The sequence below is a fragment of the Corvus brachyrhynchos genome, unplaced genomic scaffold (assembly GCF_000691975.1).
Source record: "Corvus brachyrhynchos isolate BGI_N302 unplaced genomic scaffold, ASM69197v1 scaffold200, whole genome shotgun sequence".
NCBI lineage: Eukaryota > Metazoa > Chordata > Aves > Passeriformes > Corvidae > Corvus > Corvus brachyrhynchos.
In genome coordinates, this window is record NW_008236184.1 from 4,842,386 (window position 1) to 4,865,411 (window position 23,026).

The 23,026-nt window shown below is 47.3% G+C and overlaps 1 protein-coding gene across 1 annotated transcript in view; it reads right to left on the bottom strand.

Moving 5' to 3' along the window:
* Nucleotide 1: 1 nt before the first annotated feature.
* The window catches only part of SPG11 (spastic paraplegia 11 (autosomal recessive)), a gene marked incomplete at its 5' end in the record, with an annotated part of 27,866 nt that continues 4,841 nt past the window's right edge, over nucleotides 2-23,026 (bottom strand). Inside the window, 37 exon segments of the mRNA XM_017736970.1 lie at nucleotides 2-665; nucleotides 1,260-1,411; nucleotides 1,920-2,075; nucleotides 2,549-2,637; nucleotides 3,319-3,487; nucleotides 4,025-4,132; nucleotides 4,507-4,640; nucleotides 5,186-5,323; nucleotides 5,915-5,969; nucleotides 5,972-6,043; nucleotides 6,713-6,855; nucleotides 7,649-7,820; nucleotides 7,896-8,462; nucleotides 8,871-8,907; nucleotides 8,909-9,074; nucleotides 9,188-9,350; nucleotides 9,917-10,024; nucleotides 10,353-10,553; nucleotides 10,754-10,990; nucleotides 11,751-11,910; nucleotides 12,220-12,328; nucleotides 12,869-13,074; nucleotides 14,104-14,269; nucleotides 14,699-14,765; nucleotides 15,121-15,240; nucleotides 15,570-15,715; nucleotides 16,458-16,564; nucleotides 17,245-17,448; nucleotides 17,943-18,150; nucleotides 18,868-19,046; nucleotides 19,679-19,806; nucleotides 20,227-20,298; nucleotides 20,725-20,901; nucleotides 21,048-21,226; nucleotides 21,692-21,847; nucleotides 21,951-22,083; nucleotides 22,763-22,908. Of these exon segments, the coding sequence (XP_017592459.1) occupies nucleotides 485-665; nucleotides 1,260-1,411; nucleotides 1,920-2,075; nucleotides 2,549-2,637; nucleotides 3,319-3,487; nucleotides 4,025-4,132; nucleotides 4,507-4,640; nucleotides 5,186-5,323; nucleotides 5,915-5,969; nucleotides 5,972-6,043; nucleotides 6,713-6,855; nucleotides 7,649-7,820; nucleotides 7,896-8,462; nucleotides 8,871-8,907; nucleotides 8,909-9,074; nucleotides 9,188-9,350; nucleotides 9,917-10,024; nucleotides 10,353-10,553; nucleotides 10,754-10,990; nucleotides 11,751-11,910; nucleotides 12,220-12,328; nucleotides 12,869-13,074; nucleotides 14,104-14,269; nucleotides 14,699-14,765; nucleotides 15,121-15,240; nucleotides 15,570-15,715; nucleotides 16,458-16,564; nucleotides 17,245-17,448; nucleotides 17,943-18,150; nucleotides 18,868-19,046; nucleotides 19,679-19,806; nucleotides 20,227-20,298; nucleotides 20,725-20,901; nucleotides 21,048-21,226; nucleotides 21,692-21,847; nucleotides 21,951-22,083; nucleotides 22,763-22,908 (5,711 nt within the window).

Genomic DNA, 23,026 nt, shown 5'->3' on the forward strand with positions numbered 1-23,026 from the left:
CTTTTACTCCAAGACAGCAGAATTAGGAATGTGCTGTTTAGAGCTGTACAAGACCTTAAAAATCAGACTGGACTTAAAGAACACATTATCCTACTGTGTACCTGGAACCTTCACTGATTCTGCTTGTTCCACCCCCTTGGCCTGGATATTCTGTACACCTGTTTCAGCCTCTTCGGCTACAGTCCCTGGGGTGCTTCCTCCCCCATGCCCCTAATTTAAAGGGCTGCTGGATCTCTGCTTCACCCCCCACCTGGGCCACTCCGTATTTGCTGGTGACTCAAATTGTTTATAAACAATAAGATTTATTGTACAAAACACAATTTTAGGTTAACACAGTCTCAGCATTTTAAATACTTACAACCCTGTCTGGTTTTCTGGAGTAACTTTTACAGAGCAGCAGAGCCCTGTGAGCAGGTCATTGATAAAATCTGTGTTAATCAGCACTGACCCTGCAGTCTGCTCTGGGCTGCAATTCAGCTGGAATTCAGTTGGATAAGAGGTCGTTGAGGCAGCAGCCAGTCTGAGGGTCCTTCAGCAGGGAGTTCACCACATCATAGAACTTGTGGTCATAGGCCAGCTTGTAGTGGGTGTAGATATCCTCACAGTGAGTGAGGAACCGCTTCAGGTTCCTCAGGGCAGCATCAGCAGGGGGGTGTTGTTTGACCCTGGAACAATTGCACATGGAACTGAGACACAGAAGCTTCCCAGGCCCCTGAGACTCTTGCTCTGGGCCTGCAGAAACCACATTTTCAACAAGAGGTTGTGCTCAACACCTACATTTGAATCTCGTGGTTGTTTATTTGCTCTGATTCATTTTAAAGATTGCTCTGCCCAGCCCTGAGCTCCCTTCCTGTCCAGCTCAAGAACAAGCCTGGATCAGAGCTACTTCCACGCTGTACTCAGGAACCAAGACCTACCAACAAATTCTGCCGTGAGGAGTGGTGAGGCCCTGGCACAGGGTGCCCAGAGAAGCTGTGGCTGCCCCTGGATCCCTGGCAGTGTCCAAGGCCAGGTTGGACATTGGGGCTTGGGGCAGCCTGGGACAGTGGAAGGCATCCCTGCCCATGGCAAGGGAAGGAACGAGATGGGCTTTAAGGTCCCTTCCCACCCAAACCCTTCTGGGATTTGGGAATTCTATCTCAAGTCCCTGTGTATGAGACCTTACCCTGTAAGGTTTGAACAGTTTAACACTTTGCTCCTGCCCCTCAAGGGCCCGGTGTAGATAAAGCTGCAGTTTGCCCCCAGAACCCCTCACTCACTTCTTGGCCACCTCCTCGAACAGGCCGGGCCACAGTGGCCGCTGCTGCTTGAACTCCTCCAGGTACACAAAGTCCCCCCTGGTGATCACCTGCTGGAACAGAACTTCAGCCCAGTCCGGCAGGAACTCGTAGGCCTCTGCCACGATGGCTGCCTGCAGGGAGAGCAGGAACAGGGAAGGGGGATTGCACAGCATGTTCCATACAGAGAACTCAGTACTGGATTCTTCTCAAGACCCATCCCTTGCCGCTGTTCTTGAGAGCAGCTGTGAAATACAGGTCAACGAAGCACTGTGAATAACCTTCCTCAGCCCCTAAACAGGGACACCTTCCACTGTCCCAGGGTACTCCAAGCCCCAGTGTCCAGCCTGGCCTTGGACACTTCCAGGGATCCAGGGGCAGCCACAGCTTCTCTGGGCACCCTGTGCCAGGGCCTTCCCACCCTCACAGAAAACAGCTCCTTCCCAGTAACCCATCTATCCCTGCCCTCTGGCAATGGGAGGCCATTCCCCCTGATCCTGTCCCTCCATCCCTTGTATACCATGGGATAAAGTCAGGATAAGAGTCACAGGACCTGGAGGCCAGGGGAAGGAGCCGAGTGCTCGGGCACTGCTGTGACCACGTCGTTTCCCGACAGAAGGACCCCGAGGGATCCCAGCTCACCTGGTAGAACCTGGGCAAGGCCAGGATGGCACCTGGCAGGTCTTGCCTGCCCAGGTTGATGATCCTCGTGCTCTGCCCTGAGCCCAGGAAGTGCAGCTGGAGCGTGATGAGCCGCATCAGGCGGCGGCAGCGCCGCGCCTGCCGCACACACGAGTCCTGGGAACAGAGAGCAGCCTGAGAGCTTCCAGGGGAATTTGGAAACATCCCCGAGAGCAGCCCTGAGGAGCTCGGAGCTGTGCAGTGATTGAGAGCACTGCAGCTGCACATTCATCGTATTCCATGAGTGTTAAACAAAGCTTCATTCCCACAAATGCTTCCATCACAATTACGCTTGGGTTTAAATACTTAATTTGTTCTATCCTTGCTAATTAAGCTCATGGTCCCTGCTCTGAAAGTGGGGAACCCACCTGTAACTCCAGGGGTTAAAGCCTGAGCAGAGGCCAGCACAGCACACTCAGCTACAGCCATGCTACTGGTGCTATTGGGCTGCAGCAACACAGATTCCTTCTGCACTGGGCCAGGACCCTGCTCAGCCTTCCCCGGGGCAGCTCCTGTGTTCTCCCAACCCAGCCCATCCCTCCTGTGCTCCCAATGCTGCACACAAGTCATTCCACTCCATCGCACTCTACCTTGGAGTAACTTTCTGCTGCATCGATGAAGAGAGTCAGAGCTTTCAGCAGCAGCTTCTTTAAATTTGCAACATCCTGAAGAGACTCCTCTGAAACAGGAGAAAAGAAGGAATAACCAATTATTTATAAAGGTGAAAAAGTAAGTTACAAAACTTCCCAGTGCCAAGTCTGTCCCTGCTGTTGTCTTAGAAAGCACCAACAGACTAAACCAAAATTTATGTACTAAAAAAGCAGGAAGAAACACACTGCCTGTTCAGTTAATGGACCAAAGCTATTGCTGGAACCTAGTCGAGTGATTGAAGACTGGGAAGAAACCCCAACCACGTATTTGTGGCAGACCCCAGCCCTGACCATTGCCAGATCCACTCAGAAATCCCTTGGCACAGCTCCTGGTGCAGCTGCTCTTACAGCACTGGCTGCCCACGCTGCAGAGCTCCCTGTGCCCCCACAGCTTCCCGTGTGCAGAGCTCACCCCATGGGTGCCACACACAGACACAAACCCCAGCATTTCACAGAAACCCCTGCAAACCCACCGTGGCACATCCTATGGGCTGAGGAAAACCTGGCTGTGCCTGTACCCGCTCCATGGGAGGTACCACAGGAATGTCACATCACGGAAAGAGCTGTAAATCTCACCCCTTTGGAAACACCCGGGGAACTGCTGAGGGCAGGCAGCAGCCTACCCCCAGGCAGTGGCAGCTCCAGGGGTGTTTCAGGACACAGGCAAAGGACCTCCCCCATCCCTATCCTTCCCCTGTGCCCCCACTCACCCCAGGGCCGGCACTCGATGAGTTTGAGCTGGGTGGAGGCAGCAGCCTCGTGGTTCTGGCCGATCTCCCGGCACATGCTGAAGCACAGCGCGATCATGTTGTGCTTCTCGCTGTCCCCGGGCCGGCAGCGCTTGGTGTAGTCCAGCAGCGCCGCCTTCAGCGTCCCGCTCTGGGCACAAAGGGCACACTGAGGGCCTGCCTTTGGCCACACCCCGCACCCACAAGCCACGCTAACCCTAAACCTAACCCTAACCATAATGTTCCAAAAAGTGATCATTATTACACCCTAAAACCCAACAGCAGCCTCACACCTGTGCTCAGCTGGGTATGAAAATCCAGCACCTGTGCATTTCTTTACATACAAATGTCAAAATGTGACATTTCTTTATCACTTATTTTAAACAAAGCTATGAATATGTATGGTTTTTAAAACCCCCATGGAACTTTAACTGCAAATAAAAGCAAAGCAGGACGTGAAAATTCTAAAAATGCCAAGTTTCAATACTGATCCTGTTGTAGCCCTGAACTAATTAGAAAAAAATGGTTCAACTAAAATGAGAATAAACCCCAGAATTAATTTACTTCTATGAAACTTGACTCTCAGTTCCTGCACTCAGGAAGTAAAATGCCCAGATAATTCCACCCTGTATAAACACCAGTTTCTGATGTAGCCACACAGTTGCCTGCACGTTTGTCCCTCACGTACCGGGTCCAGTTTCTTCCTCATGAGCACCTCGAAGTAGTGCTTCTGGTGCAGCAGCTCAAAGATGTAGGTCATCTCATTGTACCTGCCAATGCCCGTGAGCAGGCGCACCTGTGGACACCCAGGGCACGTGAGGAGCTCCAGGGAACTGGAACAATCTCCTCCCAGGGTCAGGCACACAAGTCACACCGGGCTGCACATGTTCCCTTGGAGCCACGGGGGGTATTCCTAAACCAACCAAAACTGCATCTTTTTTGCAGTGAGGTGAAAGGGCATCGTTTTATCACATAAAAATAGGCAGTGAAGCTTTTAGCACTGACACCATTCCACTGGGCATGTCCCAGACTCCAGGAGTTCCTTCAAGGCACGAATTGAAGATGCCCAACAGCGCAGTGACACAGACCACCACATTTCACCAGCAGCTGAATCACCACCTGGGCAGACACAGCCAGCCCTGGACAGCCCTCCTGCCCCCAGACACTCACCACCAGCCCATACTCTTCCTTGGGAGCCAGGTGCTCCTCGGTGAGCAGCCGAGCTGCCTGGAGCACTCGTGTGATCCCTTCCATGTGGCACGTCAGGCTGAAGCAGTTGTGGGCCAGGATCAGCAGCTCTGTAACTGAACAGCAGAAAAACTTGGGTATTTCAGTTAAAGGGCTGAGGAAGTGAATTATTGCCTCTCTCCAGAAGAAAAAACACAAAACACACACAAAGCACAGAACTTCCAACCTCCTCCACCAAAAGGTGACAAATGTGTAACACATCATCACTCCACTGCCTGACAGTGCTGCATTTGGAAAAGGAAGGGCACAAGTTTTGCATTTGGGTTTGAAAAATTCAGTTTCTAACTGTGATGAATATGAACAAAGTCACAATACCCCTTCTGTAACAAACCACCATGACAGCTCAGGTCACTCCCTGACTGCATTTCCCACCTCTTGCTTAGCATAAAAAAATCTGAATTTTGTTTGGAAAATAAACCCTTAAGCAACACCCTTATCTACTGTGCATATCCTCAGCCCTACTAACTGAAGATCAAATTTGACATCAGCAGCAGAGCCCTCCCTCAGCACTGCTTCTCTTCTTTGAGCTGTGAGTTTAAACCACACAATGTCACATTGGTTACACACAGGTTACACCAGGCAGGATTTGCCATTTACTCACTGCATGACAGCTCCCCACAGGGGACAGAGGAGATTTTATCCAGTAGCTTCATCCCAACCAAGGTGTGATCCTGGCACAGCTTGGCAAGCTGCAGAAATGCCTGGCTCTCCACTGCAGGGTTCCAAACCTGCTTCTGTCCTGTGGCCAGAGAAAGAATTATATCACCACTGCTAATTATTTTTTATCGTTAATTAACAAAGCAATCTGATGCCATTCAGACTGACTGAGGACTTGGGACTACAATGCTAAAGACACTTTGGGTGTTATTGCTTAAATTTAACAAACAGAAAGTACTTTTTTTGCCAGTTCAGTCCAACAAAATCCTACTAGACAACCATACTGCTGTCCCTCATTTCACAAAGGAAAAAAGAAAGGGGAAAACCTTTGTTATGCTGTACACAGGGAAATCTACATGAGTTTTCCCAAGTCAGATGATGTGGGGCAGCAAAGAGCACAGTTAAAAATCCTTTCTTTTTAAAAATATTAAATTTATATCCATAAAAATACAACCTTAACTACTGCAACACCACGCTGGACACAGAAATAATTACAAATGAGCATTTGTATAGAATTTTACATGAGGCACACAATGCTCACAGAGCAGAGCTGCTCAGACACTCCTGGCTGTAATGAGCCCTCAGGCACCCGAGTGCAGGGGCTGCTTTCAGACACACCAATCCCCCCCTCAGAGACCAAACCCACCAAGCACAAACCAGGCCTGTTCCCCACCTTTTCCCTGAGCAGAGGCCAGCAGCTCCTGCCTGCTCTGCTGGGCCAGCAGCTGGGCCGGCTCAGGATGGCCCCGAGCACCTCCCGCGGGTCCCGGGCCGACACCTCCCCGAAGGAGCAGCTCAGTTCCTGCGGGACACACGAGCACTCAAAATCCCGCTCACTGCATCACTGACCCACAGCACGTTCCCGTAGCCCCGGGCTCCAGGCAGGGAGGGGCTCTGGATTTGCAGCCTCACATCCCAGAGCTGCTCAGAGATGATTTCCTGAGCCAAAGATAAACCCCAACATTCCAAATACCTACAGAAATACAGGAGCAGTTCCTCCTGAACAAAGAATTGTGTTTTACTGCAAAAGTTTGACTTACAAGGCTCCTTTTCCTCTTCTCCACACACCACAAACTCTCAGGGGAAAAGGTAAATTAGTTTTCATGTTTGGAAGGGGAGCTGGTGAGGCTTTGAAAATACTCTGCTGTGACATATCACAACTTTATAAAATTACAAATTAATCAAAGAATGTACCTGAAAGCCACATTTGATTGACTCTTAATTCAAAAGTATGGACATCCAGGTTCAGTTCAGAAGGATATGGATGGGGTAAGAGGGACAAGGCAGCCCTATGACTAACTCTTAGTAGCTCAGACCTAAAGTACAAATACTTGAAGCACAAAAAATTCTTAGGAAAATCTAAAGACCTCTGTGATAAAGATGATACCAACATTTTTCCTGTTTTGTTCAGGGAAAAAAAAACTAATGCTACATTCAAGAACTGACCCAAAGCCCTGGTCCCTGGGGTTACCTTGGAGAGCTCGTAGAGGCACAGGACCTGCCTGCAGTAGCCCCTGCCATGGACACATTCCTCTGCCAGAGCCTTCAGCGCCGCCACCACCGGATCATCCTCACACAGAGCCCCCAGAGGGGTCCAGTCCTCCAGGCTGGATGCTGGAAACAAAAAACCATCAATTCCTATCTCATAAAGGCAGACAACACCCTTACACCTGGGCAAGGCTCCCAAAATCTGCAGCAATTCCATAATAGTTTCTCAGTCTTTAAAAACTGAGCTCTTGACACCCTGTGATTTTTTTAAATTTTACATTTCTTTCAGGGTACAAACAATGTAACAGAACATAAATATCCTCAATAATATCTCAGATACAAAATCTCTAAGCATAAAGTTGAGTAAGGATTGAGCAGCTTTGCTGATGGCTTAGGATTCATTTATGCTCTTCTGTGTCTATTCAGCTTTACACATCAGTATTAGAAAGGGATGTTCCAGCTGAAACTTAGTCACTCAGACTTCACAGACATGCAGAGAACGCTACTGATGAACATTCTCAGCCCTAGCCTTGCTATTAAACAAGAAACACTAAACCCTTTATAATGCACAAAGATGTCAGAAAAATAAATTAAAGCATTTCTTTCCTTCTGCTACAGAAAAAAAAAATTAGTAGAGTGTGTTTTCTAAAAGCAGGAAGAGGCCCAGTGCTGCTTTACTGGGCCAGAATTGAGAGCTATAAAAAACGAAAGGTTCAGGATCTATGGAAATGGTACACAGCACACCCTGCCTGGAGCACACAGGGGCAATGTGCCTTGCAAGGCTTCAAACTCCTTTCACAAGAGCATTTATGAACCAAGGAGAGTGTCAGAAAGAGGTTCGTTTCTGCAGAGGTTTTGGGGAAATGCAATGAGGGAGGAAAGCCAGTGCAGGTGTCAGGTGAATCCATGAGTTACTCACTGCCAGGGGCTCTGCTCGCGGCCGCGCTGCCCTCAGGCGTCCCCGCTCCGGCTGCCAGCAGGGCCCGCACCTCGGGCTGCAGCTGCTCCAGCCCAGCCTCCCCGGAGGCCAGGGCTCTGCAGTGCAGCACCAGGGACACGTCCCTGTGGCACAGGTGGAAGTAGTGGCACACCCGGGTGGCCTCGTGCACGCTGCCCTCGTCCAGCAGGGACACGTCCCTGTGGCACAGGTGGAAGTAGTGGCACACCCGGGTGGCCTCGTGCACGCTGCCCTCGTCCAGCAGGGCCCCCACCAGCGTCCCCAGCGCCGCCTGCTCTGCGTCCCCCAGCGCCTGCCGGGGCTCCCCGGGAGCCAGAGCCTCCAGCCTGCAGTGCCTGGCCGTGTTCAGGGCTGGCAGCTTGGCAAAGGAGAACTGCTGGGCCAGGCTGGCAAAGGACAGGTCCCTGCCCAGCCCGGTGGGGCCGGGACACGGGCACTGCCCCCAGGCCTCGGCTGCCAGCACTCGCTGAGCGATGCGGCACAGCCAGATCTGCTTCTCCACCTCCTCCAGCTCCTGCACGGCCACCTCGGTGTCCTTGGCCAGCCAGTGCCCAGCCAGGGTGAGCAGCAGCTGTCTCTCCATAATGCTGGTTGTCTTCTCCTGCCCTGAGGATTCCCAAACATGGTTGGCCTGATCGAGGAAGAACCCTGCTGCAGCTCGGCTGCAGATGGAATGTTTAGTGAAGGTGTCATTGCACTTTTTCCAGAACTCAGCTCTTGTCTGGGTTTGATGCCACTGTCCAGTGTCTCTTAAATGATGTAGATCTCTCAGAACCTGCAAAATTCAGAGGTTTATCACAATTATCTTTCCAAGAAAGAAAACTCCAACTCACACAGGGTGGCCAGCACTGAAACACCGGGTTTAGGTAAGTGCCCCAAGATGCAACAAGTCACAGAATTGGTTTGGGTTGGAAGGGACATTAAAGATCATCTTGTTCCACCCCCTGAGGGACAAATCCATCTGGTCTTCTCCCCAAATAAAGCTGCATACAAGTAAAAACAGTAAGAGAATAAGGAGAGTTGTCCCATCCTCTGCAGCTCCACGCAGCCAGTGTGCCTGGTGCACATGCATTTAAAATAAAAAATCATTTAAAGACAAATTAATGTTTCAGGAAGGCTGAATGTGCATCCTCAATCCTGGCAGCAACAGAAGAAGAGGTGACTGTCACTAACTGCACTGTACCTCGTGTGTGACAACACTGTCCACAGGCAGAGCACCCCTCCCGAGCCAGGCTGAACATTCCCTTCTCCTGCAGCTGCTCCAGAATGGACCTGCACTCCCCCTGGAAGGCCTCCAGGCTGTAGGAGGTCAGGATGGAGCGATTGATTGGTATGGAGGAGTCCTTCAGGGCCTCACTGAGGGCACAGAGTTTCTTCACGTAAGGGCCTGGGTTAAAGAAGACAAACAGCTCATGAAAGCGGGGTCTGAACCCCAGGGAAGTCTGAACTTCCCTCAGGATTCAGCCCTGCCAGAGGGCCTGGGATTCATCCTGTCCTTACCATCCAGCAGGAGGTTCTCTGCTGCAGCAAAGAGCTGCAGGAGCTTTCCCAGCTCATATTCTGTCCGGCACTGCTGCAGCATCAGCTCCAGGACGAACAACGCCTGCGATTCCAACCATGGCACCGGCAGCTCGGTGGCTGCTGCTCCTCCTGCAGCTCTCAGCTGTGGCAATGAAGGGGGTTAAGGGTTAGGGCTTCTCTTTTCTTGCAGAGATGTTGTGCATTTGGGTGGGAATGGCACCAGGAGTGGAAGGAGCACCAGATCTGTCCCTCTCCAGGGATCAATGACCTGCCACTCCCAAGGGAGCACTGAGCCATCACTGGTGTGTGTCGGACCTGAAAGTGGAACATTTTACAGCAGGGTGACCACCAGCTACTGCTGATAACCAAGGAGGAGGTAAGAGATATGAGTAGGTTCAGTAATGGCCAGATAGAATTAATTGTTAGACAAACAGTCCCTGACACTGCTGGATCCTTCCCAAGCACATCTCCTCATGAAGGGAAAGGAAACTGAGCTGCCTGAGCCTGAAGTCTAGGAAGGAAAACCACTAAAGGCAGGGAATGCTAGTTAGCAGCATACCCAGGGAACCAGAAAACTGGGGTGGAAAGGAAAGAACTGTTAAAACATCTGCATTCAGAGACAAGGAGCAGTGTGTGAAGACACTCTGGTCCTCTTAGCCCAACTGCTAAATCCCCACAACGACATCCAGAGAAAATGAATTTCCTTACTTTTGCAAGGCTTTCCTGAAATTCATCCAGTTTCGTTCTAGCCTTGTTGTACTTTTTACAGTTCATACACAGTTCATACATCTCCAGGATGTGCAGCAAAGGGGAACCCTTTAAGATGCAAAACCAGGTTAAAATAAATTCCCAAAAGTACCTCAATAAATAAATCATACTTTAAAAAATCATACATTATTTCATTCAATAAAAGTTGAATTTGTCTTCCTCAGCAGTAGAACAATGAAGTTCTAATTTATTAAAATTGCATGCAAGGTTGATGTAGAATCTACCAATCTGGGACAATTGGAAGAACTTCCAATTTGACAGGGAATTTCAGTGGACAGCCAGGTTATCCTTGGCACAAAGCAAGAGAAAGGAGGATTTACAGGCCCAGAACGTTTGAGACACACTCAAATATACCACTGAAACCACATTCCCTCACCTTTAAAAACAGCTGGAAGCCATTTAGAAGTGTTTTACTTTTTTGCTTCCTCAAGAAGACTTTCCAGATAACGGCAAGGTCCTGCAGGTCCCACTGGGGGCTCTCTGCCCAGCTCTGGGTGTGGGTGGTTGCCTCAGCCCTGGTGGCATCATCCACAGAGGTAATGATCCAAACACAGAGGCAGGAAATGAGGTTTGCATCCTGGAAACGCCAAAAGGATGGGTTTATACATCACCCCGTTGTATAGCTCTTGGTGAAACAGGTCACACTGTGCACAACTACCACAGGAACTGACCAAACCAGCTTTTAACACAACTCCAGATCAACCATTTAACAGAACTAGGCACAACCATCAGCTGTCGTTACTTATTTCCCTAAAAGAAAACAACTCCCAGACTCACAGGGCAGCAGGCTGCCAGCACACTGAGGATGGGGGCGTGTTCCCTGAGTCCTTCAGCCAGGAGGAAGCAGGAGGGGCTGGGATTCTCCTGGCACTGCAGCAGGATCTGGAACAGACTCCCCCCCCGGCCGCCCCAGGCCCTGCCGGCAGCACCGCGCTCAGGACCCAGGAACTTCCCCAGTGCCAGCACGAGGTGATCCTGTACCACAGGAGGGAAATCCTGCAGGAGGGGAATGACCTGGGGAAACAGCACCAACACCTTGTGAGGTCCAGAGAGGAGAGGGCAGGAGGATGGAAGCACTGAACACACAAAGACAAATAAAACGCTCTTCAAATTCGGTTTTTAGAAAAACTTTGGAGACCTAGAGAGGAAAAAGGGTTCTGTAGGTGTGAATTATTCTAATGAAAGATTGAAGCTCATCCTTTTCCATGATGCTCAAATGCCTCCTAGAGAGCCTCAGTTCTGTTCTCTCTTGTAGTGCAGCAACAGAGCATGAGAGGGGTCTACTCAGGTGCTTTTGTGGGATTACAGATTCTTCAAAACAACAAGGAGACCCAAGTTAAAATCCTAGGCCTGCTAAGCATCATCTTACCTGGAATTATCCAGTTAGCTTCCTCACATGACTTTTCCCAACAGCTTTTATGTATTGGCAGTATTTTATTAATTTCTAAATCACATCCAAAACCAAAGGTGGAAGATTTGGATTCTCTAAAGTTTAAGTATCTTTAGCAAAAAATCAATTGGAGTTTTGAAAGGAAAGATGGGTGGCTTTATCAAAACTTACACTGAACAATCTAGCAACTCTCCAATAAAAAAAGCAGTAACTACATGAGTTTAAATTAACTTTACAAGTGTGGCTGCAAGGGAAGGGCTACCACAGTCCAAGGGTATTGACATCTCGAGGCAACCAAAACCCAGGAACTGGTGAGGCTCCTGTTGTCTCCACGCTGGGATATTCTCTTGCTACAAGACTCTATTTAATGCACAGACAGCTCACCTGGGCTGGCTGGTGGCTGTAGAGCTGGGGCTGGATGAGGAACTGCAGCCACTCATTGGATTTGGCACATTCCCTCAGGAAGGATGTGCTCAGCTCGAGGTTATGGAGTTTGCAGAACTGCATGACCAAGGACCACTGCCTTCTGGAGTCACTGGACGTCCTGCACGGAATTTAGAGAGCTTCAGCTGTAATGAACTGCAATATTTACACCAGATGTTCAGGTATGAAGTGACCCTGTGACCCCAGATCCACTGTCTGTAAACAGCAACACAGCACTGGCAGGGGCTTCACCACAATGAGGTCACATCCCCTTGGGAGCTTCCACACTGCACCCTCTGGATGCTCCCACCTACCTAGGCAGGCACACTGTCCTATCCTGACCTCTTTAGTATTATCTGATACACAAATAACAAAAGTCAGTGCCCAGTCTGCATTTCCCAGACAATCCCTCAAACCAGGCTGTTCTCACCTCTTTATTCCTTGGTGCTCAATTGCATCCCAGAAGGCTTCTTCCAAGGAGGTAAGAATTGCTGCTGCTGCTGCCTTCTCACCGTCAGCCAACTTTGTTAACTTCTCAACTGTTTAAAAGAACACATTCCTGAGATGCTACTTGGGATCTGAGTCAGGACAGCACTTCCAAAAGTACCAGTAGCTTCCTAGTTGGGAAAGCAGACACCTGTGGTCCTAGAGTTAGAAATTCAACTTTCTGAAGTTATTTCTAGGATAAATTTAATTTCCCTAAACACCTGATCTCCCTGCAGCTGGAAGACAGTTTTCAAATAGGAAGGAGAGAGGAGATTTGGCAATGGACTTTGTTTAACTCTCTGTAGTATTATTACAACATTAGGCTGAACCTCGCTAATATCAGTCTTGGGCAGCTGCTGAACAGTGCCTGTTAGATCCTGATACAGGTTATATCAGTCTTCCTGCCTTAGTTGACATGACAGGATCAAAATGCACCTTCAAAATTAGTAAAAAAAAACAGGAATAAAAGAATAACAAAGTTCTTAGGTGCTTTTACTGCATTGCTGAGCCACCAGGCAGCATCTTTGCATCCCTCTGCTTCTCTTCCCAGAAATCCACAGCACCTATTCCAAAGCAGACAAAGACAACGTTACCCAAAGCGTCTCTGATCTGGTTGTGATGAGAGGCCTCATTCCTCGTCCTGTGACTGAAAATCATCTTTGCGACTCTCACATCCACGCGGAGCCGGAGGCTGTCGAGGCCCAGCAGCTCCAGGAAACACACACAGGCTGCTGCCACTGAGGGGACACTGAAGGAGGACAGAGCTAAAACCTGGGCCTCCTGTCCTGCCTGCTGGATCCTGCAACAGGGAACACACACAGTTTTTAACCCATTTCCAACATGAGTATTCCCCAGGCAAACAAGCACCTACAAGGTTTACTGAACTCTCCGATTCATCAGCATCAAAGATAATTATGAGCCAAAAGTTTCATATTTATAAAAAATGTGGGCATGAGAATAAAGGCTCACACATGATAAGCAGAGTTCGCAATTTAATACACTTATCAAAAACGAAAGGTAGTGGAATTGGTTTTATAATTAATGAAACACCCCCTCAGCAGCTGAGCACAGAAAGTGCCTTCGCAGAGTTCACAATCCACTGCAGCACCAGGAACCTGACTCTGACCTGCAGATGGTGCTAAGAGAAAAATGTACCCAAAGGGTTTCTCCACAGAAGTCACTGAAAAAACCCTGTATCCCTGACTGTCTGTTAAACCATGATTTCACTCTACATTAACAGATGTTCTCCTTTTTGCCCCAGTTTTACCTGTTTACACAAGAGAAACTGATCTGTGTAGAAACGATGGACAGAAACAAACAGTGACTAACACGCAAACCAGACATTCTGGAAACAAAGTGATTTGTTCTAATTCCTACACTAAGTAGTGAATTTCATGTATTCAAGCAAGATGTGTCATTTGACTGCACCCTTTTGAACATCTGATTTTGAAGCTTCAGCCAGAACATTTAATTCCATCAACCTCCAGTACATTTTTTGCCTTACTAATTTAACTAAAGAAGTGTCACCATTAGGAAATGTCAAAGAAAAGGGGCATCATTCTCCTACAAAGTGATCTAGAGGCTCAGGTTCCTAAAAGAAGAGCCCACACATGCTTGATATGACTGGAATATTTTCCTTGCTCCCCTTGTGCAGATTTTATTTAGGTAGTTCCAAATAAAGCTCACCTCTTCTCAGGTGATATTTGACTTCTAACCTTTAGGACACCCACAGTTCCGATGCTCAGCACTTGTGGGGAGGATTAATTCCCTCCCTGTGCTCAGTTCTGCCTCCTGCAGAACTCTGCCTGGCCCTGCTGAGGACACTCACAGCTGCCTGGGGGTTTTGCTCTTCACCAGCTGCTGGACCAGGAAGGTCCCGAAGGCGAAGGCGGGGCGGCCGTGCAGCAGGTAGTACAGGAAATCCAGCCTCTCCACCACGGCGTGCCTGCTCACCAGCTCGGGCCACGAGAAGTGAGGGAGCTCACTCCAGGCATCTGGGAACAACAGATCAGCGCTGTCAGCTGAGGAACAGCTGAATTCAGCATCAGAAGCGGCCTTGAGCTACAAAATGTGACGTGACAATCAAATATGGCTCCTCTGGTGCTAATTCAGATCTTGGCGTATCCAAACCCCACTGAAATTCCACCTCTCACTGGAAAATAAGAGCTCTGCATCACCTCAGCTTGCTTTTAAAAGAAAACATTGCTTTTCTATCTTGTATTTAGAAATTCTGTCTGCGAGGATTTTTTTAACACAAAAATCTAGAATTCTGGTTAAAAACACAATTTTAGTAAATTACATTATTTTTCTTGTGAAAGAAATGGCCTTTTGAGTAAATTTATCTGCCAAATAATTCCCCTGGAATGTATTTCATTTTAGGTGCTCAGGCTAGGAAAGCATGTAAACCTTGGCAAGCGACATACCTGACACAGCAAGAGTGTTTGTTGACTGCCAGCCAAATAATTTCGTGGGATCAAAGGGCATTAATGACTGAAAGATTAGAAACAAAATATATTGAGGCAGCTTAACAACTTCACGTCACTGTCCTGTAACTCTCAATTTCTAATTCTCTTACCATTACAAACATTTTAAAATTTGACTATTGTAATTTCTGCAATATCAAACACCTTGCCCACTAAACACTGCAAGAATATCCCTCTCTGATATTCCAGCACTGCAAACTCACAGGGTGTAAAGACCATTTGAAAAAGCAGTTCAGGATGAAGCTGTGAACTCCAGCTCCACATTAAGGATCCCAAAGAAACAACCCATGGCCCCCACACCCAGGCTTTAGCTGCAGACAAGCTTCCCTTTCCCTGTGTCCTGTCAAAAGCACTTTGTGTACCTGAAGAAGATGGTAGAGAAAGAGAGCAGCCTTGAGCTTGGGGTAAGGGGTCAAGGCCATTTTTAAGAGCTGTGGATCAACTTTCTTTAGAGGTTTTTCTGTATCTTCATTCTGAAGGACCTACATTGCAAGGAAGCAAAATTAATTAGGAGGAAACTGCATTAAATAGCAATAAAACAATTTTGGGATGTGCCAATCTACCTCATGGGAATTTGACATGAAGTGACAACACAGAAAGTGTAATTTTTTTCCTGTAAAATGCTTTTAAGTTGTATCAGACAGGTCTTCCCCAGCACCTGATGTTCCAGGTGACTGTGCTGAGGATCAAGACACTCTGTTCTCATCCCCTCTGTTCCAACACGTGGCTCAGGGGGCATTTTCCTAACAAAGCCACGAGGGCAGGGCAGGGGAGCAGGAGGAGAGGGCGGGATCAGGTGCCCAGGCAGTACCTGGTCGATGCCCCCAGGGCCATACACCGTGGTGGCCAGGGCCAGCAGGGTCCTGCCCTCCAGCAGGATGCTGCTCACACCCCCCTGGCTGCTGGGAATCAGGATCTGAGCATTGGCCAGACTCGCCTGGAAAATCATCTTGGGATCTTAAAAGAAAAAGAAGTGACATTTAATTCCATGCAAAATCAGTATTAAATCATCAATCACACATTACAACTGTCCTCTGACTGTGAAAAATGCTGAATTTTCTACTTTTTGTTGTCAATATTGGTTTTTCTCAATTTACCTATAAACACAGATAAGATGAGCTAAGGTTTACCAAGCCTTCCCCAGTTTCAAACTACAGCTTTGTCTACACAGATTGACTGGGGTTGAGCCCCACAGTTTAGCACTGTAGTGGTTCAATTCTTTATCCTACACTGATCACACTTTCTAAAAAAACGCTTAACTTGGGATTATTTTTATCTTTTGTTAATGTGTGACTCTGCAGAAAATGAAATCCTTAAAAAGTGCAAGTGAGTTAAGGGCACAAGTTCTACTGGTTTGCAGTGAAGCAAACACGTAATCCAAGGGCAGAGAAATCAAAATGCACCACAGGGACTAGAGGAAGGTTTAATTTTAATGGGATGTGTATTTTCTTATGAATTCTCCTTTCATCCAACCTGTTGGGAATGTAACTGAACTGGAGGTAACGATGATCCTACACAAAATGATTCCCACTTACGTGCAGTCTCCAGATCTGTAAGTACAGTTCAAGTAGGGATTACAATCCAGACTTAAGAGATGAGGAAGTGAGGGACAGGAAAGTGATAGGCCATGGCAGCAGAGCAGAGGTTTAATTCTGCTAGAGCAGAAACATCAGCCCCCCCTCTGGAGTGAGATTCCTACCTCGGGGATTGCTGGCAACCCCTCGACACTGCACAAGGAACTCAAACCAGGGATGTGCTTCGTGCAACACCTTGTTATTCAGAATAGGGCAGTTTGAAGGGGTTAAACTGGAAATAAATGAACAGCACAGTGAAAATACAGGACTTGTAACCACTGATGTAACACAGCATTAAAGATTTGGGGCATCTCATGGGTGTAATGCCAACTACAAATGCTTAGACAAACAATTAGAAAATGATGTACTGGCTTTTTTTCTGGTCCATTTCTACCTTCTTGATAATTCCAGTGTTAGACTGGAGTTATAGCTCAGAAATTTTAATTGCCAAGTATCCATTAAGTGGAAATTATTCATACAGCTCCAATACCTAATATTGGTACCACCTTCAAATCCCAACTAATCCTACTTTAGGTGGAAACCAGCAATTTCCTTATTTGTGAACATATCAAGGGTCAACTTGCACTTGTGCTCAATGGAGTTTTTGAATTCTGTAAATTCTGAGTTTCTGAAGAGCAACTTGGCTTGGCTCATTTAGGATTGTACTGTTTATAGCATTACACTCATTACAATTGTAATTGTTTCCTTTCATAACTGACATACAAATTAATATTAACACAAGCTGAATAAAGCTTCAAAATACATCTTAAAATCTCACATGCTGCCCCAGAGTTTCTGTTAAATGACACTGCTAGGGCTGAGGAAAACTCTCCCCACCAACTGTTGAAATTGTGTTTCCTTCTTTAAAACCGGGATCCCTCACGGGATTTGAGGGATGGAAAGCATTCCTACCTGTAATAGTCCAGGTAAGTGTACAGCAGGTACTGCAGGCTGTGCTCTAGGCAGTGGAGGACAAACTGAGCATGGAAGTCCAGGCCACTGGCAGTGCTGTATTTTGGAACAGGGTGAGGATTCTGCAGGACTCCCCCGAGGCACAACACCCTCTGGAGCAGGAGCTCGAAATCCTCCAGCTCAGAACGAACAAAAATTCCCTTTCTGTCAGAAATGAGAAAAAGCACAGACACTGATCACACAGCTCTCTTTGACAAGTTCTGATGGGTGTTTTCAACTCAAATTTAGAGCAGACCTTTCCCTCTCAGGGATTAATTCCCTACTGAAGCAAACACAACATGCCAAAATCCATGTGCCTGTGCACAAACAACACTGTGGTTACTCCAGGTCACTGCAGAGAACGAGGTGTGAGCAGTGAAATGTTCAGAGTGTGCCCAGAATTTTCTCCCCTGCATTAAAGTCAGCATCAGGAACATAACCACTGGGAAACATCCAAGGGCTGAGGGAGGACTGCTCTTCTCACATGGTTCTTATGCTTTTAGACAACTGGAAGTACAAGACTAAAATTACATTTACCAATGGGCTCATGCTGTTTCCAAAAAGAGCAATATAAAAATTATCATGTATCAAAGATTTTATTGCTCTGATTTTGGCTTCACGTAAGAAGGAGAGAGAGTGTAAAGCTTTGGGGGCCCTACCTGGCCAGCTTGTTCAGGATGTCCTGTCTCATGTAGGTGCTGCACAGTGTGTTCCTGTCAACGATGTCAGGGCTCAGGGGGGGCCAGGCAGCTTGGCTGCAGGGAGCCTGGCTGGGCTCTGACTCCTCAATCCAGGAACAAATACTAAACCAATCATGCTCGGCCGTCAAGTGCATCCAAAGAACCTCAGGACTGCAGGTCTTGAGTTCTGCATTTCAAAAAGGCAAATGGATGAAACCAGCACACACAAACACTTCTGGGGGAAATACTGGTAGTTTCTTACACAGAATCGTGGAATGGTTTGGGCTGGGACCTTAAAGACCATCCAGTTCCTTGGGCAGGGACACCTTCCACTATCCCAGCCTGCTCCAAGCTCCATCCAACCTTGGGCACTTCCAGGGATCCAGGGGCAGCCACAGCTTCTCTGGGCACCCTGTGCCAGGGCCACATCACCCTCACAGGGAACAATTCCTTCCCAATATTCCATTTAACCCTGCCCTCTGGCAGCGGGAAGCCCTTCCCCTTGTCCTGTCCTTCCAGGTACCTATTTCTAATGAACAGCTGCAAATATGATGCTGAGATCAAGGATATTGTGCCAGCTTTTGGAGCTTCATGTTGGCAGAGCTGGAAGTGATTCCCCAGTGCAGGGAGTGGGACAGAAGGCGGCAGAGGGTGGCATTTACACGTGGCCGTGCCTTAGGCAAGTCCCCCCCAGCTACTTCCAAACTCCTCTCTACAGGAACAGCCGAGATCCAGGACGCAACAGGATGAAACCCATCATTACCCACTTCCACTGACAAACGTAAGGGACCTCGGTGGTAGCACAGGCTTTTAACTGTGTCTGTGCCACTCCCACACAGTGCCTGCCTGCTGTGCCAAAGAGATTTTCATTCCCAGTTTAAGCCCTCAGTCCCACAATACTTGCCTTGGCGTGGTTTCCTGGGCAGCACAATCATCTCCTGCACCAGCTCATCCCACCAGTGAGCCCAGTTAAACATCACCCTGAGCCTCCCGCTGTGAGCCCCGGGCCCGGCCCGGCCCAGCTCCAAGCCCAGCACTGCCTGGTGTCGGGAAAGGTCCTGCTCCCTTCTCCAGCTGCTGAAACTGCAATGGGGGTGGGATCAGCGTGGGCTTTACTGCTCCTGTGATGAACAGTCCCCAGTCTAACAAACAGGAGCTGAGGAAGGCTCAGCAAAGTTCCCAGTCCATTTTGAAGAGCTCTGGAAGTGCCAGAGGGATGGACTTGAGCTCCAGGTTTGAGAACTAAAGAATTACTTCATTTTTCCAAAGCTGACATAACAAATTGTGAGTATCATAACAGTTTTACAATTATTTAACTGTAAAATGATTTTTCTAGGTTATTTAGTTTGCTGTATGACAGACATCATAGATCAAAAATAGAGCAAACATCTGAACACGAATAATTGAGTAGTAATTCTAATATTATTATTAAAAATGCTTCGTTTCAAGCAGAAGAGCTGCCACCCTCACAATAGTTTGTCATGACTCACACAATAGTTTGTCATGAGAGAACATGACAGCAACTGCTACATTAACGAGAAAATGACTCAGTCCCCACACTGACTCTGATTTCTGCAAACGAAGACCAGTGTGAAATTAATGAAATTAAAGACTGTACTTGTTAGTGCAGTAAATCACACAGAATGTAGAACCCAGCACATTTTAAGTCCTATTAATGTTAATAATTAATAATTAAAATTAATAACCCACATTACCTGGAAAGAGACTCAGTCTCTTTATTTTCCTGGAAGGATTCCGAGTAAAAGCTTTCAACCTGATGCACAAAATCTATCATTTTCTTCTCTTTTTCAGAAAAATAATTTTCTTCTCGTAACACTTTCACCTTTAATTCAAATTAAAGTATTAGCTCCAGTTGTTCAAGTATTACCTCCAATTACCTCCAATTTTCATCTATCTTTAATATATTCAAGTTGTAAATGATCCTGCAAGTGCAACAATTAACCAATTGTAGGAAAAAAATGCTGGAAGCAGAGGGCCATACACTAAAGTGACAAGAGGACTCCAGACCGTGTGAGAGAACTAGATCAGAGGCAGGACAAAGAAATGACATTTTAACACCTCTGTACTTTAACTGCAAAGACAAAGGAACAGGGATGTTCCAGGAACTACACTGGAAGGATGCAGGGACAAGCCCTGGCTGTCTGCTCTGAAAGTCAGTTCAACACAGGGGTTTCCCTCAGCACAAACACACACAAGGCTTCAGGCTTGAGAGCTGGACTGAAACAGCCTTTGCTGCACTCACCAAGAGATCCCGTACGTGTTTGTCCTCTGTGTGAAAGCAGATCTTGTGCAGTTCCTCCTTCACATTGAAGCCCTGCCACAAAGAACACACTCGCTGCATGCAAACTGTAAAATGTGCCCACAGAAGACACTAAAACGATCAAATAAAGAATACACACCTGCTTTCCTTCCAAAGCACACAACCCTTACAAACAGGCTTGTGACAGTCCCTGCACCAGCTCCTACAGGGATGTGCCTGATGTCCCCAGCACCTGGGTACAAACCCTGCCCCCCGTGACACCTCCCCAGCCAGAGCCACCCTCACTCTGCTGATCAGCACTTCAGCCAACACACAGCCACACACAGGCTCCCTCAGCAGCTCTTCAAACAAGTGAATTTTCACTGCAATTCTACCTGTTCCTGGTGGAATCAGTATATCCATAAGGCCCCAAAAGGCTCCCCAAGCTCCTGCATTTCCTTAGTAACAAACCAGTGTGAAGATCCACTGAACACCTCTCACCATATTTCTCAGCAGCTCGGAGGCCTGCCTGGTGTTGCCCTTCAGCAGACAGTCATAGACCAGGTTCAAACCTATCTGGATGAATTCCTGGAGACTCTCAGCAGGATGTTGGTGCCTTCGGAAGAAGATCTGGGCCTCTGGTATTTTATTGCTTAGGATGGCCTCAGCAATGACTTCCTGAAGGGAAAAACACGGAACAAACTGATCTACCTTTGTAATCCCTACGTTGATTTTCTTCCCCAGTACTTTAAGGTATTTCTACATTAATGATCTCCTTAAATCAACTTCATAACAGTAGTAAAACCTGGGTTACTCATTTTCACCTCTGGTGTCAGTTTTTCCCACTCGTGGCTCTCTTCTATCTCAGGCAGGTCTTCGTCCATGTCAGCTCCCACGTGCCCTGGAGTTACTGGTGGTCGAGGATATTTCCTCAGGAATTTTCTCAGTTTAATAATGTAGTCAGTTAAAATATCTGCAGCCTTCTGCAGGAATTCATCAGGTTCTGCCAAGAACATCCAAGGCACCAGTTAAATGGGAATGAACGGACAGGATTATAACGTCTAGCAATGTTGAATTAATAAATGTCCTGATTAATAAACAGAAACCCCTCAGAGGGAAGAGCACATCAGCTCTTTCCCCTGCACAGGCAGTGCCACAGCTCAGCACTCCCAGCACCCTGTCAGGATACAGGACACAGCCACAACCCCACCAAAGCTCCCTGCCCTCACTGAGGGGTTTTCCTTCCTAGGGACCAGCAAATGAGAACTAAAATTTTGTGTTAATCCAATCAATTATCAGTCATGTAAATCCAATCTAAAACGCAGGGATGAACATCTTTCATTCACTTAACTCTAGTATTTTATGTTAATTCTAGGCAAATTTGAGCTTTTAATTAAAATAAGTAGCTGTTCTTACTTATTTAAATGATGACACATTACTAGATATGACCCAGCAGCAGTGACATTACCCTCTGTGTGCACAAAGATTTCCTCCAGCTGCTTGGTAAGGAAAGTCAGTGTGAGGGTCAGGAGCTGCTCAGAGAAGTGTTTGCTGTGAGGCTCCATATCATTGTCTTGGATTGCTGAGCAGAGCAAGTTTAAAGCTGGCCTGAGCTCCTCCAAATCTGCAATGGTTCCAGAAACAGTTCAAAATCTGCATTCTACACACAGCCATAGGGAGAAAGGTAATTAAATAAACCCCTGTGCAGCTGCAGGTACTTCACTCACTTCTCAGGTAAGACTGGGAGGCACCATCCCCAGAGTGCTCAGGCCCAGGGCAGGGTGCAGGGAGACTGAAAACACTTTCTTTGCTTTTTAAAAACAAGTCCACTGTGTCCAGCTGGCGATTTTCCAAACCTGCCTAGACAAACATGAAACAGAGCAATTAAGCATGGATTCTAAAACCATACCTTGTGCACTTACTGCTGGGATTCTCACCCCATACTTAGTGACAAACTACACATGCAGAAAAACAGAAGGAATTTAAACTCTGTGTGCAACACCTGCAGCCTGAAATAACAAGGTGACCTGCTCAGTCCCTGCCAGGCTCCTTTGACAGGCTCTGCTCAAACCCTGCCCTGTATCTTCACACACAAAAAGTTATTGCAGCAATATAAACTAAATACTATGAGAATCAGGACTCTGAATAAGCGTACAGCAATTTTATAAGAATGGCATAATAAATCCAAAAACCTAGTTCCAAGGATTTCTTTTGATATTTAACATTTTGCAAGGGGACAAAAACTGCTGCAGAAATTGGCAAAATTGCTTTTGGGTTCAATTAAGAGGGAATTTTGAGCACTGCTTTATTCTGTTTTATTTTATTAATGTGCATTCACTTTGTTGCTGTATTTCTTTCTTTGGGTTACTCATCTGTTTGGGGTTTTATTGTTTATTTAATAATTAAACCACTTCCTTTTGCCCCTAGGTTTGAGGCATACTTTTAATTGTGTCTAAACCCACACTAACATTGCTAAACTGCATTCAATACTTGAAAGCGGCAGTTTGTTATTTGCAAGACATGAACCAGCTCTCCTTACCTCGAGGGCATGGATGGGAATGGAGCACCTCTCCCACCCATTGAGGTGACACACGGAATCCACAACTCCGGCGCTGCCGAACATCATCAGCCTGGTCAGAAACTCCTCTTGAGTTAAACCAAACAGGACCAGGGACAGACCACGCTCTGAATGACAGAACCAAGCCATAATTAAAGATAGAGCAGCCACGTGCTAGGCAGCAGCACTTCTATCCACTGCTGCTTCCGAAAGAGCAAAGCTGCCGCCACGCTGTTTGGATTTCAC